General features: G+C 36.0%; 1 protein-coding gene across 3 annotated transcripts; it reads left to right on the plus strand.

The window, feature by feature from the left end:
• Positions 1-489: 489 nt before the first annotated feature.
• Positions 490-19,478, plus strand: ctdspl2b (CTD (carboxy-terminal domain, RNA polymerase II, polypeptide A) small phosphatase like 2b). Of its 3 annotated transcripts, none has more exons than XR_007930812.1 (13): positions 490-686; positions 5,679-5,863; positions 8,834-8,966; positions 11,103-11,252; positions 13,157-13,381; positions 13,955-14,048; positions 14,491-14,602; positions 14,690-14,776; positions 14,993-15,055; positions 15,206-15,280; positions 15,699-15,825; positions 16,386-16,481; positions 17,057-17,135. XR_007930812.1 is itself a non-coding variant. In XM_051898906.1 (13 exons), the coding sequence occupies exons 2-13, from the start codon at positions 5,702-5,704 to the stop codon at positions 17,120-17,122; spliced, it is 1,395 nt and encodes a 464-aa protein (XP_051754866.1). In that variant the 5' UTR covers positions 490-686; positions 5,679-5,701; the 3' UTR covers positions 17,123-19,478. The 3 variants fall into 3 exon arrangements, 2 of the variants coding, with proteins under 2 accessions (XP_051754866.1, XP_051754867.1); XM_051898906.1 differs by having other exon boundaries at positions 15,206-15,285; positions 17,057-19,478; XM_051898907.1 differs by having other exon boundaries at positions 8,837-8,966; positions 15,206-15,285; positions 17,057-19,478.
• Positions 19,479-20,286: the final 808 nt, after the last annotated feature.

Below are 20,286 nucleotides of genomic sequence, written 5' to 3' on the forward strand. Positions count from 1 at the left end.
TATACAGCAGGCAGTCTGCCGAAGAGCTTCGTAACGGTATTACCATGACAACCAGAACGTGCCTTTCCTTCTCATCTCATACCCCGCGCGCTCGTTCTATTTTTACCGTCGTCTTGTTTATTTGAAATGCATAAGTAAATCTGATGCTTATGCTAGCATACAGCTGGTAGCTTAGTCTACTACATTTGGTGTTATCATACACTAATTTATCCGAGACACATTCCCTTCAGAAAATAACGTATTCAACAGCTTCTGATATCTGTGTTGGTTTACCTTTCAGGTTAACGTTACCTGGTAAATGCCGACAAACTGAAACGGAATTAACGTACTCTCCGCTCTACGTTTTTGTTTGAAGCACATTTTATGGGTGACTATTGAACCTATATAGTGTGTATTTTAAATAGACTGTAAGCTAAACCTGTCGCAGTGCGAAGCCTCAATATTGTTTTGATACTCGGAACAACAGAAAGGGGGTGTGGGACGCGCGCCGCAGGACGCATGCTCGCTCCTCTCTTCATCCGGGTACCTGCAGTTGACTGTGTGGGTACGGAGGCGGGAAATGGCGTCCAGAGGTGCGGGGAGGACAGAGGTGAACCTCGTCTGAAGAGGCACGCGAACAAGAGCAAGTGTCAGCAGCCCTGATATCGACCGTTATCCTGCGACTCGATCCCCCGGAGCTTCGTCCAGTAAGTTATTACCCCAGTCTGCACTGCATGTGGTGATTGGGTCCCCCCATAACACCCCGTCCATGATTCGCTCCGGTCGAAAATGTTTCGCTGTGGTTCGGCTCGCTCGTGTTTTACCTATACGCACGGACAGGCAGCTGCCTTCTTTGCGAGTCGTTCCCGCGCTTTATCTGTCATTGAAATACTGCCGGTTGTTTTGAGTGGCACTAAACTAGAGGCTTTTTCTAGTAATAGAGGGTCACGAGAAACAGGTTTACTACGGATAGAATGCTTGCATGTGTCCTACATCGAAGATAGACATGCACAGATGTGTCAAGAGCGTTTGCTGCATGTAAAAATACATTTCGCATTTTAGGCTTTTGAGTCATGTAATCATTGTATAAATAGTTATTCTTAATGTCTGACTAAACGGGGAAATCGTGAGAAAGTTGCTCTTCTTCCGTACAGAATCTGTACAGAAGCGTGTGTTTCCCGCCCACCACGACACTGTATTCAGGTTTCCCGTGACTGAACTTCATCATTTTTGAAGTGTGTTGAAGTTGATCGGCTATGGTGGAGCAGCACTTAATGTCTTTTCTTTTCCTCCTTTTTAAGGACTGAATGTAGTAAGTTGACTGTAGGGTAGTGGTTCTCAACCATTATCACTGTGAGGGTTCCCCATTGTCATGTCAATATTTGAAGGCCCCTAACAGAGGCTGCTTTTTTCCCCCTTGTACTTCTGATGAAATTACGACAAAGATGCTTGTTTCCAAATCTTTTTATTTTTTATTGTTATGAGAAATTACCGCTGTCAAGATAATAAAAAATAATTAGACATGAGTAATCTCAATATTTTAATGTGTTCTTCCTTATAAGGAAAGAAAGCAAAATAACAACACATGCTTTATTATCATTCCTTATATATTTAGATGCAGATTTTGTTACTGCAAATATTCTTGTAACTCAAACTTATCTACTCACTCTGCTCAACTTTCTAAAGGAAAAAATGAGTTAATACAACACCTGAATGCAAAGTTTTGTTTGTCAAGGTTGTACCCTGCCGTGAGACAATATTGTCTGAGTGAGAGCTCAGTGGTTTGTTACATTCTTCGTAATAAAGCCATAGTTACAATCACAAAATTGCTGCCTTCTATGCAGCTTTAAAAGGGATAGTTCACCCAAAAATTTAAATACTGTCGTCATTTACTCACCCTCAAGTTGTTCCAAACCTGTATGAATTTTTCTTCTGCTGAACACAAAAGAAGATATGGTGAACTATCCCTTTAAGTTTGTGTTCTTGAAATTCAGCTGATTTCCGGTTTAGATACTCTAATGGTCGAACCTTTCTGTATTCAATTTCAGGTCAGAGAGAGAGAGAGAGAGAGAGTTAACTAATAGAAGGTATGCAGCGCAATGTTATTGTAAACTATAACTATTAAAACAATTTTTGCTAATTGAAATATTGCTGAAAAAATATAAATATTAGATGAAAATCTTGCCTGGGCAGCTAACTGAAATAAAATAAGTTTAAGTACTAAAATTATTAAAACTGAAGTAAGAATAAATTACAGCTATAGGCTAAATATATTTTTTTTAATATAAAATGCACATAACAAAGCTACTAAAACCGAAATATAAAAATAAAAGCTAATTCAAAATATTAATAACTATAAAAGTATAGAAATGACACTGATCCAGTTTAAGACAAAACTTAAAACATTCTTGAAATGTTACATGCTTTTAAAAAATCATTTTAAGACATGTTTCCCATTGGAAGTTAACTGATGCCTGCTAGTGGGCCCAGGTTCACCAGTTGAGAAGAGAACCACTGTTCAGTTGTCCTTGTTGTCCAGCTGTAATGGGACAAGTTACCAATAAAGTGCAGTGGTAGCTATTCTAAAGTAGTGTCAAAAACATGGATACTGAAATATCTAAAACGGTTCCAATGCTCTTTTTCTGCAGTATTGATACACCGATACCAGATGTGCATCTTCACTCTTTTCTCTCCAATGGCGAATTGACACACACCCGCCTCCTCTCACTCACTCATCTCATTTGCTCTGTTTGTGCACCATTAAAGGGATAGTTCACCCAAAAATGAAAATTATGTCATCATTTACTCACCCTCAATTTGTTCCAAACCTGTAAAAAATTTCTTTTTGTTGAACACAAAGGAAGATATTTTGAAGAAAGTTTGTAACCAGGCCGCTTTGGGGCACCATTGACTTCCATAGTAGGAAAAAAAATACTATGGAAGTCAATGGTGCCCCAGAACTGTTCAGTTTCCCACATTCTTTAAAACATCTTCCTTTGTGTTCAACATAACTTGTATACATTTTTTTGTTTGGAACAACCTGATGGTGAGTAAAGGATGACAGAATTTTCATTTTTGGGTGAACTATCCATTTAATCTAATATAAGTAGTGCTCTCATAAAGCTGCTTCTCAAACAGCTCGCAAGTACCAAATTGACTTCTTTTTCATGGCTTATTGTGCTTAAACCTTCAAATATATACAAAATTATGTCAAAATGCCAGTTTTGCTGAGTATTCAAGTGAATACAGTCAGTTTTGAAACAAAAAGTTGAGAGAAATTGCATGTTGTGTAACAGTATGTTGGATCGATGCATAAAAAGTGACAGCAGCCCAATAAACCTGCTGCTGTCTGTCATGTTAATAAAAAAAACAAAAGACAAAGAAAGTCACTCTTTGCTCTTAACTAGATAACTTTTGTAACTTTAATTGTAAGCATTAATCTGTATTTAATTTTTACAATGAAAACTATCCAGTGTTAACATTTGATTACTCTCATTTCTGTAGTACTTCTTACCTGAATATACTGTTAGACCCACCTGAAAAACATAAAGCCATGTTTATTTAATTTGTCTCTTGAATATTGATATTTTTCAAGGTATCACATCAATGTTGAAAATTCCAGAATTGTGACAACACTATTGTAAAGCATTTTGTGGTGTTTTTTGACATGCCATGCTAAGGCATTAAATAACAAATTACACTTTCTGGGTTATGTTGTACTTAATGTGTGAATTTCTCAGAGAGATAATAGTCATTTTAATAAATGTCAGAGTCAAACTGAGCAGACACTGAGCCTTAGGGATCATTTCTTGGAAGCATGTCAGTAGCCTTGGATTTGCTGCCAGTGTGTCAAGGCATGTTTTTTTTTTTGTTTTTTTTTTAAACCAACATAGTGTATATATACACATACTTTTTGCTGTCAGAACATAACCTGTAAAAGATTGTGATGGACAAGCTTAGGTCAGAAGGGGTCACAGGAGTAACAGTTGCCATTTTCATATAATTTTGATGTATTAAAAATATTTCCTGCTATTTAGGGTGTTTATTTTTTTACTGATATTAATTAATTAAACCAGGAATTTGTCTTTAGGCAAGGTTCATTGAATCTTACTGGGCTGCTGAAGACTGTTGAATCTCACCATTTCTGTTCTTGTAGAAGAAAGGCTTTAGCTCCTCAGTGTTGTGAGGTAGCTGTCTTGGCATGATGTCTGTTCGAGGCAGTGGATGAGTCACCATTTTGGTGGTTAAGGAAAAAGCTGAGATGTATTACCAGCTGTACCCTTTTTCTCTCTACTTTTCGCCTCTCCTGTCTCTTACATGCTTGCAGTAGGTCTCGTCGTCATCCTCGCTGCTTCTCTGGCTAACTAACGCTGCAGCCGTTACAGAAGGAGCTGTGTTTCCCTCTCCTAAAAATTTAAAACTTCTTTTATGTGGACAGTTTTTATCATGGTCAGTAGAATTTGGGTTCTCTGTGTATTCATGTATCTTTGTATACTGTATTTAATTACAAAGGCATCTCGGAGGGCATAGGAAATGTACTCCAGTGTTCCTCACGTTGTGTCAGATCTAGAAGGATCTCCTTGGAAAGGCTTTGATAACCTGGAAAATGTGTGTTTCTTCATTTTAATGTGCATCTTCTTTTCCAAGGCATTGTAAAAGAGTGGAAGTGTGAGTTAGATTTCTTCTTTGCAAGTATGGGGAAGGTACAGTCAGGGCTGGTGTAATGCCTGACAGGTCACAAATGCTGGAGCACATTTGTGTGGTCAGTTGTTACGCAACCATGGTTTGAGGAGGGGGACACATGACCAAGCACTGTAGTTAATTTCAGGATTATTTTTACCCCCTTGATGTACAGTGTTGCCTTTAAAGAAGAGAGGGAGGCTTCCTCCACATCAGGAAAATATTAACTTTTTTTCCTATCCTTTTTTCATCTTTTTTTTCTTTTTTTTCTTGTAAGAAACTGCTGCTCTCTGTTGATCTGCAATATCCTCATTTTTCTTTTTTTCTAGTTACTTGTTCAGCAACAGAAAAATAAGAGTTAAAAAGATGGTGACTTTTTGCCCAATTTTCAAGTAGGTCTTAATGTATAGTTCACCCAAAAAATGAATATACTGTCTATAAATATCTTCTCTTATCTTCAAAATATCTCCTCTTATGTTCTACAGAAGAAAGTAATTCAGGCTTGTAATGGCATGAGGGTGAATAAACTATAACAGAATGTTCTTTTTTGGGTGAACTGTTTGTTTAATTCAGAGTTTGGCTTAATCTTTAATCTTGTGTTAAGGAATCACACAGATTTTCTTGTAAATAAATGTGTGCCCATTCCAAATTCTTCTGTATGTGGGAAATAATAATGCGCTTGTAGTAGAGAGTGCTTCGCTAATGAGGTGCTTCAACTGAATGATGAACCATGTTGGAGGATATGGTGTCTTGAATACATCCAGATGTCTGTGGCTAGAGCTCTTGGCTGAAGTGTTGCACTTTTAAAAACCAAACTAAGCACCATAACTCATTCAAAACCATTTAAAGTGTGATTCGTTTTACCTATGTGAGAGAATCAGTGAGAAAAGTTAGACTTCTCAAGGTCATTGCTAAATGGAGTGATTTCCTCCTGTGTTACTTTCTTTCTTTGTGCCGTTTTGTTTTCTTTCGGTACCTTGTGTATGATCTTCTCTGTCTTGTCTTCTCTTTCTTCCCAGTCTTACATGTGACTCTTAACAAAATGAGGCTGAGAATGCGCAAGGCTTCTCAGCAGCCAAAACTCGCCCGCAGGCCCTGCCCGGCCCGGACCAAGCGAAAGCACTCTGAGATGGAGGAGTGCTCAGGTGAAAGCAAGGGTCTTCTGTCCAGCATCAAGAAGTTCATCCATGGAAGTTCCATCAAGGTGAGCCTCTAGCAGCCCCTCTCTGTCTTCTTTTATGGGTTCATTGAGTGTGGCAGTTCCAGACCTCTGCAGCTCTTTTCTTGGTTTCGATGATCGTGGCCCAGAATGTTCTATAATGGAATGCAAGCAAGACCTGGTATCATATTCCCCCCAGAAATGCGTGGTGGAATGCCGCTGCTTGTCTGAGGAGCTCAGTCCTGTTCTAATTTTAGCTGCGGTTCCACAGCGCTCACATAATGACAGTAGGTAGGGCTGGCTTTAACAGGCATTCAGTCTGCAGCAGAAGAACCAGGGGTTCACATATTATGTCCAGTGAAGATATTAAGTTCTCTTCTTTGGGTTCTAGATCACCTCAGTTTGATTTAGGGCAGTGGTTATCAACTTGTTAGATTTCAAGGCCCCCCATTGTCCACATCATGTCTTTTACAGCAGTTTGTGATTAACTGGATAAGGATATATTATATTATTATATTATATTATATTATAATTCAGTGGTTCTTAACCTTTTTGACTTAAATATAGGAAAATGAATCCATTATCCCATTATTTACACACCCTCAAGCAATCCTAGGTGTATATGACTATCTTCTTTCAAATGAACACAATTGGAGTTGTATTAAAAAAAAGTATCCTGGCTTTTTCCAAGCTTTATAATGGTAGTGAATGGGGCGCTGTATTTGGAAGCCCAAAAAGGTGTATCCATCCATCATGAAAGTAATCTACATGGAGCTGCACGATTAATCGTAAAAAAGATTGCGATCTCGATTCAAACAGACGTGCGCTCTTATTTATTAATGACAACGATTTGCTCATGTCTATTAAACCTTTGACAAAATCATACCAGAACATTCAAATCTGTTTCCGTGGTGCTGCCACTGAGCCAGAGAGGGCAGTTTTGAACCACACAGAAGTTCTTTGTGTTAAAAATATTCAAATTATCACAGAAGTACTGAAATAAAAGTTTACAGTTAGTATAGAGAACACTAATGTCTATGATAGCGATCGGTGCTTCGGTTGTATCAATTACATCATTGCGCCACTAGGTGGCGACAAGTGACTGTTAAAAAATGTAATTTCTTTCAAAAAGACTGATTCATCCAGTAACGAAACATTTATTAATGCGTCATTGAATTCATTCAAAACCATTTTTTAAAATAATTAATTCAAATTAATTAAATGTTTTTCCAGCAATTAGAATCAAGTAATTAATATTTTGTCAGAACCTCTAGTAAATTACATGTTTATTTTGTAGCGGTTCAACGGATCACAAAACTCACGCTTCGAATCGCATTATGTTTTTTGAGTCACGGATCAGATCATTTTTTGGATCAGCAAGAAAAAAATATTTTGGGGGTGGGGGTAACTTTGCTTTCCATTTAATTCTTAAAGCCCACTTTAGGTACTCTAATACCACAGCAAAAATTACTAGCCTAACTAATAAAGTTCAAACATTTATAAAGGCAAGTTAACAATCAGTAAAAAATAAGAACAAATACACAAATTACAAGCATAGATATGTACAATATATCCTAACAAAGTTAAAAATAAAATGAGGTCTAACTGTAGTATTCATTAAAATTTAAATGTAAAATAATACTGTTCACTGTATAAATTTAATATAGATTAATCTTTGTTAAAGCTGTGTTTTGTAGTTTGATTAACATTAATGACGTATAAACAACAGCAGGTATTTATAGGCCGCTGTCACTTTAAGACCGAATGCACGGATCCAAAATAATGATATATGTCCTTCTCTTTTTCTTTTTCTTTTGAGACATAACCGACTGTGTTCACGAGAACACTTGCAGAGACTGGTATTTTGAACAAATTTTGTATGTATGTGTCCATCCAGGTGCAAGGAGGCGCGAAAGAGGAATCAATTCGGATTTTGCGCGCTATCTGAAACGCACCTCTCTCTGTGTGTGCGCCTCTGGTGTGTGTGCGGCCGTGCGCACAGATAACAGCGCACTAGACGAGTAACGAATTAAATTCTCTTTTGCCTCTTCTAGCGCTGGAATGGTTTAAAATATATTGAATGTGTAAACTAGCAATACAACACACGTGCAAATTATAAACTTTCAGTCTATGGCGGTTAAACTTGAAATTAATCCACGCATCATATGCTTGCCGAACCAATACGTTTAACCCCTATTATTTTGATTAGTTGTCTATTCGGAATCGTGTGAGAATCGTGATCTCTATTTGAAACCAAAAAATCGTGATTCTCATTTTACCCAGAATTGTGCAGCTCTACCACATGGCTCCAGGCGGTTAATAAAAGCCTTCTGAAGCTAAGCAATGGATTTTGTATGGAAATTTAAAACTATAAAATATAATAACTAGCTTCCGGCAAATGGCTGTATGCATCGAGTTAAGGCGGAGGAGTAACCTCTGATGCAACGCATGACATAGGACGTCTGGGTAGCGTAAGCCTACCCAGACGTCCAAACAATTAGGGCTGGGCAACAAACTCAAACTCTTCTTCTCTTAAATCGAAATCCTCTGACATTTCTCTTTATAATTTTTACATTTTTAAAACCCCCTTTATTAACCCTGGAACTCTGGATTTCTTGTGGATTACTTTTATGATGGGTGAATGCACTTTTTTTTTTGTGCTTCCAAATACAATACCCTTTTCACTACCATTATAAAGCTTGGAAGAACCAGGATTTTTTTTTTTATTATAACTCTGGTTGTGTGAAAGAAGATAGTCATATACGCCTAGGATTGCTTGAGGGTGTGTAAATCATGTGATCTTTTTCATTTTTGGCTGAACTATCCCTTTAACAATTCATGGTTCCAGAAGTTTCAAGAACTTTGTTCTTCAGTACAAACAAAAGTTTCTGAAAGGTGGGGGAAAAGAAATTTGAAATCAGTATGTATGTATGTATGTCCCCCAGCAACCTCAAACAGACCCACTATAGTGTCCTCACAAGACTAAAGTGAAGACTTGTCACTGTTGGTGTTAAGCAGGTGGAGCAGGACAGCCCAGCAAAGAGGAATCGTCTGAGCTGCGAGCTGATCACCTCCACCCCACAGAGAAACAATGACCTGCAACGGAAAAGCATCTACAGGGCACGTCGGAGAAGCTCCGTCAATGGTGGTGAGTCACTGTACTTGTGTGCTGCGGTTAAACAATGAAAACTAATAGTCTGCACTGGGACTGTCACTATATCAATATTTCAGTAGTACTAATATTCGTGAAATGTCATGATTTGAGATTACCATTACCACAGAAAAAACATAATGTGCTAGTGAACACACTTTCAATAAAAAGTTATTTTATTAATGTAAATACTAAATAATTAAATCAAAACAATGGCATGTAAGTTTTTCCAGTAATTATTCAAATAAAGAAACAAATACTGTAGTAATCAAATAAAAAATAAAATAAAATAAACAAAAGTGCAAATAGTTAAATTAAGTCTTGAAATATTCAGGTAAAGTAGGGGAGATTGGGGTGAAAAAATTAAACTGTTTAAGTTGTTGTATTATATTGCAATTATGTTGTATTTAATTATATTATTAAAAATTTGCCATTTGAAAATCCTTGCAATGTAATTTATCCATGCCTGTCATTGTTCAAACTTGTTACAATTTGCAAATAGAAATGCACATGGTTAAAAGGGTTGTAAATTGAGAAATCAAATTTTCCTTGATCTTTTGACAAAGATCAGCCCACTTTTAAAAATATCCTGTAAGTTTCAGAATTTAAATCTTTCTCATTGTTCCAAAAATAGCTTTTTTTTTTAATCCAAGCTCGTTTTGGATTTTGTCTCATTATTACAAGACCGCCTCTGCAGAAGAAGATCAACGCATGCTTCTACATCATTGCCTCTTTAGCCCTGCTCACGCTTCATGAATGTCACGTAGTAGTAAATACGAGACAAACGCAAACTATTACTCCAGCAACAAAACTATAGAGATGTCTCTGAGGATTACAAGACGTTTTGAAGTGCTAAGTTGTGGAAAAACACAATCTTTGCATTGCCTTCCTTTTGATCCTAACATTTATAAAGTGTGGATGAACTTTATTTTTAACGAAGTTAAACTCCCAAGCTCTCATATGGAGTCAGATCACGTCAGTTGTTTCCCGTCTTTCCTTTGCTTTGGTATTTATGGGGTTAATGCGTTGGATTATCAGATATATGGAAGAACGCATGTAGAGGGTTTTTTTTTTTTTTTTTTTTTTTTTTAATCTAAGCCATTCGCTGTAATCCTGAATAAAAGCTTCAGTGTGCGACATCTTCTGTTTTGTCATCAGTAAGATATTACAACACATTTCATTTTATTTAAAACACAACACTGCAAATGGCAAAGTATACGTGTTTTACTTTATTGAAAAGGATGAACTATGAATAGCCTATAAGAATGACAGTGTGACAAACAATGGTATATTCATTCATAATTCATCCAAAAAGTCATCCTTTGTGAATTGTAACTGTGGTAACTCCAAGTACTTAGTTTTATTTGCCACAACCAAGACTTATAAAGCATATTTAATACACATAAATGTTTCACATTGTTGGCAAATGTTTCGCCGATATAACAAGATATTTTTCAACATTGGAAATTTTTGAAACAATTCCACACATGTAATGGCTGTGACATTGAAAATTATTTTAATATGCAAAACTGTTACCCAATCATAGCAGTGGACATTTATTCCAAGTCGTGAATGCAGCATGCCGACCAAAACAAAGTGTTCGAAAGAGAGGGTCAAAAACAGGATGGAAAATGGCTTATTCTAAATTAGGATGGTTTTTTGTATTAAAAAAACAACAACTTGGTAACATTATAAGTGAGCCTCAGTGAACATTTTTAAAAATTGTAGTTCATGACTCCTTTAAGATTAAAAATTATAAATTTGTCTTATGGGCAATTCTTGGCAAACTGTTCTTCCTTGAGATTACAGTAATTTTCATAATACTTAAACATATTTGCATCTGTGTATGTTTGTTTGGTGTTGGTTGTTCAGTGTAATGCCTTAAACTGTCCATATTATCATAAATGAGTCGGGCTTTGGGAATATCAAACCTGTCTGTGTGCTTGACAAAGATTAAATGCGACAAACTCGCCTGCAATGGCATCACTGCCTCCTGTGTATTGCAGCAGTCATCATAGTTTATTGCCCAAACTCTCATATGGAGTTCAGCATTTAAATGTTCTTTTCTGCATTTGTAATTTGATTATGCTAATTATTTGTGAATTTGTTTTCTCTTTAAACTTTGTCCTATAGAAACCACAAATCATGACACGAGTAAGCCTGTCAAGCCTAATGGCAAATTGGAGGACTCTGAGGAGGTTGTGAGCAGTCCACCCCGCACCACCCTGCTTGGAACCATCTTCTCTCCTGTCTTCAATTTCTTCTCACCAGCAAATAAAAATGGTAAGAAACTCTGAACTGAACACTAAATAAATTCCAGAAATACCAGAAATTCTGGACAAAATGGGCCAAAAATTATTTGAATTATGTTAAATGGATTCTCCTTCTGTTGGCGTTACTACATTAACATTTATGCACCAACGACTACCAATTTGTAGAATATTGTTCCAGTGTACATGTGGTGTTCAGTGTTGTTACTTTAAACAAACTAGAGTGACAACATTCTTCATTTATCATTCTTGGTAATGATGGCAGTTTTCTTAAAGTAAGAAGAAGATCTTTGTGAAAAAAAAAAAAATATCATCCTGCATTAGTCTGTGCTCTCATATACAGTACCGTTCAAAGGTTTGGGGTTGGTAATGTTTTTGAAGTCTCATTTATTACTTAATCAAAAATACAGTAAAAACAGTTATATTGTGAAATATTATTTCAATTTAAAATAACTGTTTTCTATTTTAATATATTTTAAAATTTTATTTATTCCTGTGATGTCAAAGCTGAATTTTCAGCTACATTACTCCAGTCTTCAGTGTCACATGATCCTTCAGAAATCATTCTAATATACTGATTTGGTGCTCAGTTAACATTGCTTATTATCAGTGTTGAAATAAATGCTGCTTAATATTTTTGTGGAAACTGTGATATATTTTTTTCTGGATTATGGAACTGGATTCTTTGAATAGAAAGTTAACGTGCTGCATTTATTTGAAATAGGAGTCTTTTGTAACTTTCTAAATGTTTTTACTGTCATATTTGGTCCTTTTTATATAAATAAAAGGATTCATTTCTTTAATGAAATCTTGCTGACCCCAAACATTTGAATTGTAGAGTAGCCAGATTTGCAGAATCTGTGGAGTTGCTACTTTGTATTTCTGTGATCACAAAAACCCATATCTATTTACATTTTGCAAAAGAGCAGTTCATGAGAGAAAGCTTTGCCTAAAATGTCAATACTGAAATAATCATGGTGAAACGTATGGGTCCTGAGGCAGATTGGTTCCCCATCAGGAGGACGACTTGTTTGAAATTAAGGGTGCTTTCACACTAGCATTTTTGGTATGCACCAGGGTTCATTTGACGCCAGAATTCGGTTTGTTTGAAAGATGTGAAGGCTGTTTTCCGAACTCGAGTGCGCCCCCTGCTAACCATACCTGAGTCCACTTAAAATAAGAGCGGTCTGGGGTACGATTCATGTGAACTCTGGTACGGTTCGCTGCTGACATCAAGTGAAACACTATTGATGACATGATTTGATAAAACTGTGTTTTTGTGGACTCCCGCGTTCTTTAGAACATTTTCAGTACATTTGCAGCAGATAGACGCAAGTGCTGTTATGTGCTGATGCTTTGAAAACAAAACCAAAGGTTCAAAAACCAATATATAAATGTAAGGTGAGCAGCTCTATGTATTTTGCTGCCTTCTGCGTCATTGTTATCAAGCAACAGGGGTTAACAGCTGCTTCTTTGACGCAAATGCACCGTGGTTTTCGCCCAAATAATAAAATGTGAACACAATCCAGTGGGGGAAAGGGGATGGGTCTGGCAATCAAACCAAGTCTACAGCTCAAACAGGGTAGTAGGGCTGCTATTTTGAATATTGTGAACTTAACTGCTAGTTACTAGGCAACTGTACATTATATCATGCCAAAATGATCTCAAACTCAATTAGCCACGTACCCTTCATACATGCAGTGTGTATGTTTTCACAATAGGTGTGATAATAATAATAATAATAATAATGATGATAATTCAAAAGCTTATTTTGGATTCCTGATGTTTATTTTGATGATTATAAATAAAAAAATGAACTTTATGCAGATTAATAATACATCACCTAACCCAGCACATTTTCTTTCTTTTTTTTTTCCCTTCTTTCTCCTTACCCATCATCCCGTCTTGTCATGTCAGCCTCGGATTCCCCAGGCCAGGCGGTGGAGGCGGAAGAGATTGTGAAGCAACTAGAAATGGAGCAAGTAGAAGAGATGCCCACCAGTGCTGCCACATCTAGAGAGCCCCTAAGTGTCCCTCTCTATACCAGTGCCATGCCATCTGCCTTCAGACCTCCACCCTCCACTCACACACCTGCGGAGGAGAGAGAGAACACCCCCCACTCTGACCTGCCTCCTCTTACAGGTGTGAAAGACATGACATTGCTTGACTCCTCTATCGGTGAAACATTTTTTCTGCCTAAAACACATATTATACACTACCGTTCAAAAGTTTTGGGCCTGTAATTTTTTTTTTTTTTTTTTTTTTTTTTTTTTGCAAAAAAGGATTTCTTTTTCAAATAAATGCTGTTCATTTGAACTTTCTATTCATCAAAGAATCCTGAAAAAAATGGTGGATTCCACAAAAATATGAAGAAGCAACATTTTCAACATTAATAATAAATGTTTCCTGAGCACCAAATCAGCATATAAGAATGATTTCTGAAGGATCATGTGACACTGAAGAATGGAATGATGATGCTGAAATTCAGCTTATCTTTTAAAATAGAAAGCATTTTTAGCATTATAAATTGTAATATTTTACAATATTACTTTCTTACTGTAATTTTGATCAAATAAATGCAACCTTAGTAAGCATAAGAGACATTTTAAAAACACTTTAAAAATCTTATCGTCCCCATACTTTTGAACAGTCATGTATATTTACACAGGAAAGAATATATTAACATTGTATTTTCTTTGTTCTGTTTTATCTTAGCTCCTGGCTCTCCTGCAACAGTGGGGTATGTGGACACCTCTATTACTGTCCCAGCTGAAGGATCATATGAGGAGGAGTGGGAAGTGTTTGACCCGTGAGTTCAACTTTACTGAACTTTACTTGCTTAGAACTTCACCATAAGGATTTTATTTTTTCTGCTGGACCGGGCGAGCCAGTAGTTTACATTTTTGCTTGCCCTGTTTGTTGGTAATGATTAGTCCATTCTATGTTACCTTAAACAATATTTAATTTATAACAAAACAATTAAAAAATCAACAACAAATGTTTAAATTCACAGGAAGTAAAACGGCAAGTACAAGATAAGCAATTGTAAGATGTAAGACAACACTGGCCCTGCAGATCCTTATTGTTGAGCCCTCATAAAAGTGGAATGTTTATTAATGATATTACAGTTAAATATTGTTTTAGTTTTTTTAAGGTAATTTGGAAACCCTCTCGGAAAAAGACTACATTTTTCATCAGTATTTGTCACAAGGCTTTTTCCATGCATACATTTATGTTGATATGTTTTTCAGGTATTTTTTCATCAAACATGTACCTCCGCTAACAGAAGAGCAGCTAACTCGCAAACCCGCACTCCCTCTGAAGACTCGCAGCACTCCCGAGTTTTCCCTGGTGCTTGACCTGGTTAGTCTTAAACACCACAGGAGAACAGCTTCCATTACAAGGGATTCATTTTGGCAAAGATTCTCATGAATTGTTTTCCTTCTACAGGATGAAACCCTTGTCCATTGTAGCTTGAATGAGCTGGATGATGCAGCACTAACCTTCCCTGTCCTCTTCCAAGATGTCATATACCAGGTAGAAATCCAAGTCGTCTGTGTTAATACATTGTTTGTCAGTAACATACCACTAGAGGGACCTCTAGAGCTATTTTAATAACCTAAATGGCTGGGAGTCCATTGTCTTAAGCAATTGACCCATGTAGAGTGATCTGAAATTTGGGAAACTTTGTAAGATGTTTTTTTTTTTTACTTATTTTTGGGGGGCTACATTCTAATTCACAATTTCTGTTAGGTTTATGTGAGATTGAGGCCATTTTTCAGAGAGTTCCTTGAACGCATGTCTCAGATTTATGAGGTAAGCCTTCATCCATTTTACTCCACATAACCTCTCATCCTTTTTCTCCAAATAAACGATGATATTACATGGAAAAGTTTTACCCTCACTTTAGTTAACATCTGTTCCTCATAATGGACTGAAGTTGTTCCATTGACTTTTTTTTTCTAGATCATTCTCTTCACTGCCTCCAAGAAAGTTTATGCAGACAAGTTGCTGAACATTCTCGATCCGAGGAAACAGCTGGTGCGGTCTGTGGACTTCTTTTTATTTTTTCTTTATTTTAATCATTTTGGGGACTCTTCTTCCTTGTGACACTGTTGTAAAACCAAGTTGGGTTTTTTGTTTGTTTGTTTGTTTGCTTCTGTTTCTTTCAGAAATTCTGTCAGATTTTGTCATAAGAGTAAATGTAAATTTAGGCTGCGTGTCAGTAGTTGAGTAACCCTGCCTCAGCTTGGTCGTTGCTGTGCAGAGTTTCTCTGTAGGGTTTGGTTACAATTAGGGATTGAGGGTTTGCGGTAGATGGAGATCTTTGGTCTCTGGCACATGTGAACTCCACACCATCCTCAGGTGTCAACCCTTTGCTTCAAATGCATTATTGATTCTAGTCCTAGAGATTTATTTCATTCTTCTTCTTTCTCTGTGTATTTCCAACATATTTTAGGCACCGATTATTTCGTGAGCACTGTGTCTGTGTCCAAGGAAACTACATTAAGGATCTTAATATCCTCGGACGGGATCTGTCCAAGACTATAATTATCGATAACTCACCACAAGCCTTTGCTTATCAGGTGAGCGGACCAAGGTTGTCTGATCATAATTTGCATAAAAATGCACCCTTTCACATTCTCTGTTCATACCAGTTTATAATATATTACCCAAGGTTGTAACAAGTACAGAGAAAAAAAATAAGTTAAATGTGTGAAAATCTTACACCATTAAAAGAATCTAGCTTAAAACGTACTTTGAGGTAAAATTAAAAAAATTCATTTACTGTAATAACAATTTAAGAGTGTTTAAAAGTAACTTTTTATTATTAGTTTTAGTTTGTAATATATTAATGGATCAGTAACACTTTTAATAGATAATATAGATCAATCACCCATTTTTTTTATGTACTATGTAAGGTTTTAAAAGCTCATTAAGTTTTTATATTCAGCAGTAATTATGTATTAATTTAAAAAGTGACAAAGTATTAATTTTCATTGGTACTTTTGTAAAATATACAGAAGTACAGTGTTCAGGTGTGTGACTGAGCTCTTAGTGTACATTACCCAATAAAGAAATACCTTAGGGAGATGACGGAAAATCCATATAAATAAAATCAGCAACCCATGTGTTTCGCCCACAGCTCTCCAATGGGATCCCTATTGAGAGCTGGTTCATGGACAAGAATGACAACGAACTTCTGAAGCTGGTCCCTTTCTTGGAGAAACTGGTGGAATTGGTATGTTGTAATGTGTTCTTCACCTCTTAGTTTTCCAGACTTTCCCTTCAAGATGTCTCAGTATTTCATTAGGCCCCGATCAGACAGAATGCGTTTTTCAGGTCTGAAAACGCGAGGTGCACCGGAAAAATGGAAAAAAACACAATGGAAAAAAAACACAAATGATGTCGGGCGCTTTTCTGCTCAGAGTTGCTTTTTTTTTTTTTTTTCCCCAACTTCCTGCAAAAATGCGAGGCATATAAACAGCGCGCAAAACGTTCACTGCCAATAGAAAACAATTTTAAAAAGGCGCCTCTCACTACAAAAAAACGTGTTCTGTCTGATCGGGGCCTTAAGCATTATACAAGTTACACACAAGTTTGTTTGTTTGTTTTTTTTTTTTCACACATTTCTCAGTAGTGACTGCAATAACTGAACTCTCTTCATTTGCTTATCCTATTAATAATTTTTTTTTTTTTTTTTTTTTTTTTAATCAAAGGTACAGACGTCATGAATATTCTAATACTTTTGTTAAATAATAATTTCTAAATCTGTCTAAATGCAAATTGTACTTTTCCATTGTTATCCATCCACAGAATGAGGATGTGCGGCCACATGTCCGTGAACGGTTTCGGCTGCATGACCTCCTTCCTCCTGACTGAGCGCACATAGTGGGACAGGACAGTAAAAGACAACAAATGCAGATATACATTTTGCATTACAACATCATTGCCATTACTCTTCAAATTAACTTTTGTTTTTTATTCCCCTAAATTTTCATTGCTACGATAACACAAAATGAACATTTTGACTCTCTTTTGTGCAGTCAGAGGGGTTTTGAAGTTTCTTGTGTTGTCTCTTCGGTTGTTTCATCCAGTACTAAGTGAATGTGTAGCAGTCAGAAGAGAAGAGGATTATGTCTTTTGGTGCTCCAATGGGATTGGTTGACACTGTTGGGCTTTTGACCAATTTCATCAGGAATGGCCAGTAAGAAAAGCATACCGTCTGACAGAAGTTAGATTCTTGTGAGTGATTTGGGTTTTTTTTTTTTTTTTTTTTCATTTAATGTTTTCAGTATGCATTCCTCTCCATTTGTACGTTTTGATTTGTGTTTACTTCAAATCAATGTTTTCTCAACTCCTGGCTTGTTTTGTTTGCCAAAATGCGTTCATTTCTTAGATCGTGGTCTGGTTGAATATTGTTCTGTTCTTGAATTAGGTGTGTTTACAGCACAGTGGAATCATTCGTTTTTATGTGGATTGAATGAGAACGGTTTAAACCAGAGTGATGGCTGTTTCATAGAAAAAGATTTGCAGTGACTAAATTCTTAAATTGTTTGAATAAGAAGTTTCCTACAAATGCTTCAGAGCTCTACAGCTTCTTGCTATTGTCTCTCCACAGATATTTCTTCACCTTATAAGATCTAACAACATATTACTTGTTAATTAGTAGCACCTCAAAATGGTATTCATCGGCTACTGTTTTATTACGTTTTTTAAAAAAATACTGTTTTGCTTATTATTGTTTCATATTTAGCCAGTGTATTTTTATATATATATATTTTAGGGTGTTTTAAGATCACCTTTATGTTTTATTGATAGATTACAACCAAGTATTTTCATGTTAAAATTTGAAGTTAATGTAGCATTACCCAGAGCTAATCTATTGAAACTGTACTGCAAGGGAGAAGATTGAGGGCTGTAGCCTGGTAGAGCCCTGTTTATAGCACCAGCATAACAACAGCCAGTCTCATCGCTGTGGTTTAAACCTTCCTGCCTGACGTTCTGGCTTTTCTTTTATACTGGGATTCTGTAGGGGGGTGTAGCTGTGTCAAGAAGTATTGTGTGATGTAAGCTAGATGAATGAGTGTGCATCGCTGTCTGAGGAGAAAGGGATAATTATTCTGCAAAATGTTTTTTCTTCCTCTCGATCCTTTTCAAATTGCCTTTTTTAATTCAAGTTATAGGCGATACTTCAAATAGAGTAATACAGAGTAAGAGATGAAACTACAGTAGTGCCATTCAGGGTTAGTGAAGCAGGGCCAGGCTAGTTGCTTTTCCTTCTCTCTTTTTCTGGTCTGTAAATGGATTTGTTTTTAAAAATGAACATGTTCACTTTCTACTCATGCCACTGGTGCCATTTATGCTGTTTGTGTTTAGTGTTTTCTGATAAATGGGTCATTCTTAGTAATAGACAATCACTGAATACATCATTTGTCTACATTGGATTGTGACCCTGTCATAGTAGTGTTTTTTGTTTGTTTGTTTGTTTTTTTTTTTTTGTTTTTTTTTTTGGCTGAAAATATAATTCATAACTTTTAAAAAAATTGAGGCCTTTTAGTTGAACGTTTAAAAAACATCTTGTATGCAGTAAAGAAATTATGTAGGTTTTTTTTGTTTTTTTTTTTTTTTTTTATGAATTTTTAACTTGTAACTACAACAATGAATTGCAAGGTGTTTATGCTGTAATTGTAAATATCCTGTGGTACTTCCCAATTGAAGGAGAGAGGGAGGAAAAAAAGGAGTGAAAAAGTGTGATCCCAAGGATCCTGATGTACTGACAAAAAGAAAGAGTCCACAAGTCACAAACACAGTATTTTTCCTCATAGCATAGACTGATTTGGCAATGGTTACACATACTTTTTGAAAATGGTTAAACATCGTGTTACATGGTGAGTAGCTTTTTTTTTTTTTTTTTTTTTTTTTTTTTTTTTTAGTGTCAGCAATTCCTTCTCCCTACATTGATGCTAATAGTCCAGAATGATAGCTTAGATGTTGGGAGGTGGGTTGCATCTACCGTTAGGCCCTGACACTTTCTTACAAAGACAAAGAAAATTATTTTGTATGATTGTCGAAAAGCAGTAGTGTAGTAAGTGTAACATGATGCAGAGGTTTGTTTCATATGTACAACCAGTTCATTGTAATGTTCATTACTTTTGTACAAAGCATATTGTACTAATTGTGCATATTGTGCATATTGCAGCTTCATGAAAAAAAAAAAAAAAAAGTTAAAGGAAAATCTTTTTGTATTTTTGATTATTTGTATTCCAAAAGGCATGTCATATCTATTTTTCAAAATGTATTCATTTTCAAATGTATTAATGCAGATCCAACTTGTCATCAGATTTGTTTTTTTTTGTTTTTGTTTCCCCCCCCCAGTCTTACTGTATCTTTGTATGTAGTTGACACAATCACTGAACATTCTCCGCATGTAAAAAAGCCTGTTATGTGAGAGTTGGGATTTTAATCAAGGCACTTTTTTGCAGATGAATGTTTCAGGTTTGTTTTCTTTTATACTCTTCATCTTTGAAAGCCACATGGCTTGCGATTGTCCTTGAGCTGCATTGGAGAAACACTCTAGGTCTAAATGTCATTTCCTGAAAGGCGTGTTATTTAAGATTGTTCATATAATGGAAATTAAGTCTTTGGAAAATTGCATGCTCTTTTATTTTAATGTTAGCTTATGTCAAAACAACATGTTAGATACTTACGAATGGATGGTTGTATTTCATGTCTTTTTCTGCTACTTCATTTTACCATCGAATGGTGTGTAATATCAAGGAGATTTTATGATTATGACTTGTACAAATTTTGTGTGACTCTCAACATAAATGGCATCTTACTGATGCAATTTGATGCAACCTCACAAAAGAGAATTGAAAGCCTTTGTTGAATGAGAGCAGGTCAAGGTAGAGTGAATATAAAAAAGATCTAAATTGATCTGGCCTATAAACTTTTTTTTTTATATATATATATATACATACATACAAGGAGTTTCAGGGTTCCCACAATCATGGAACCAGAACATTGTGAATTTCAGGCCAGTA

Source organism: Ctenopharyngodon idella, chromosome 7, assembly GCF_019924925.1.
Source record: "Ctenopharyngodon idella isolate HZGC_01 chromosome 7, HZGC01, whole genome shotgun sequence".
NCBI lineage: Eukaryota > Metazoa > Chordata > Actinopteri > Cypriniformes > Xenocyprididae > Ctenopharyngodon > Ctenopharyngodon idella.

Excerpts from the sequence above, each read along its gene's own strand:
- ctdspl2b (XM_051898906.1), top strand. The coding sequence starts at position 5,702 with ATGAGGCTGAGAATGCGCAAGGCTTCTCAGCAGCCAAAACTCGCCCGC. Across the intron at positions 11,253-13,156 it reads CTCACCAGCAAATAAAAATG|CCTCGGATTCCCCAGGCCAG; the intron begins GTAAGAAACTCT and ends TTGTCATGTCAG. Across the intron at positions 15,056-15,205 it reads GCATGTCTCAGATTTATGAG|ATCATTCTCTTCACTGCCTC; the intron begins GTAAGCCTTCAT and ends TTTTTTTTCTAG.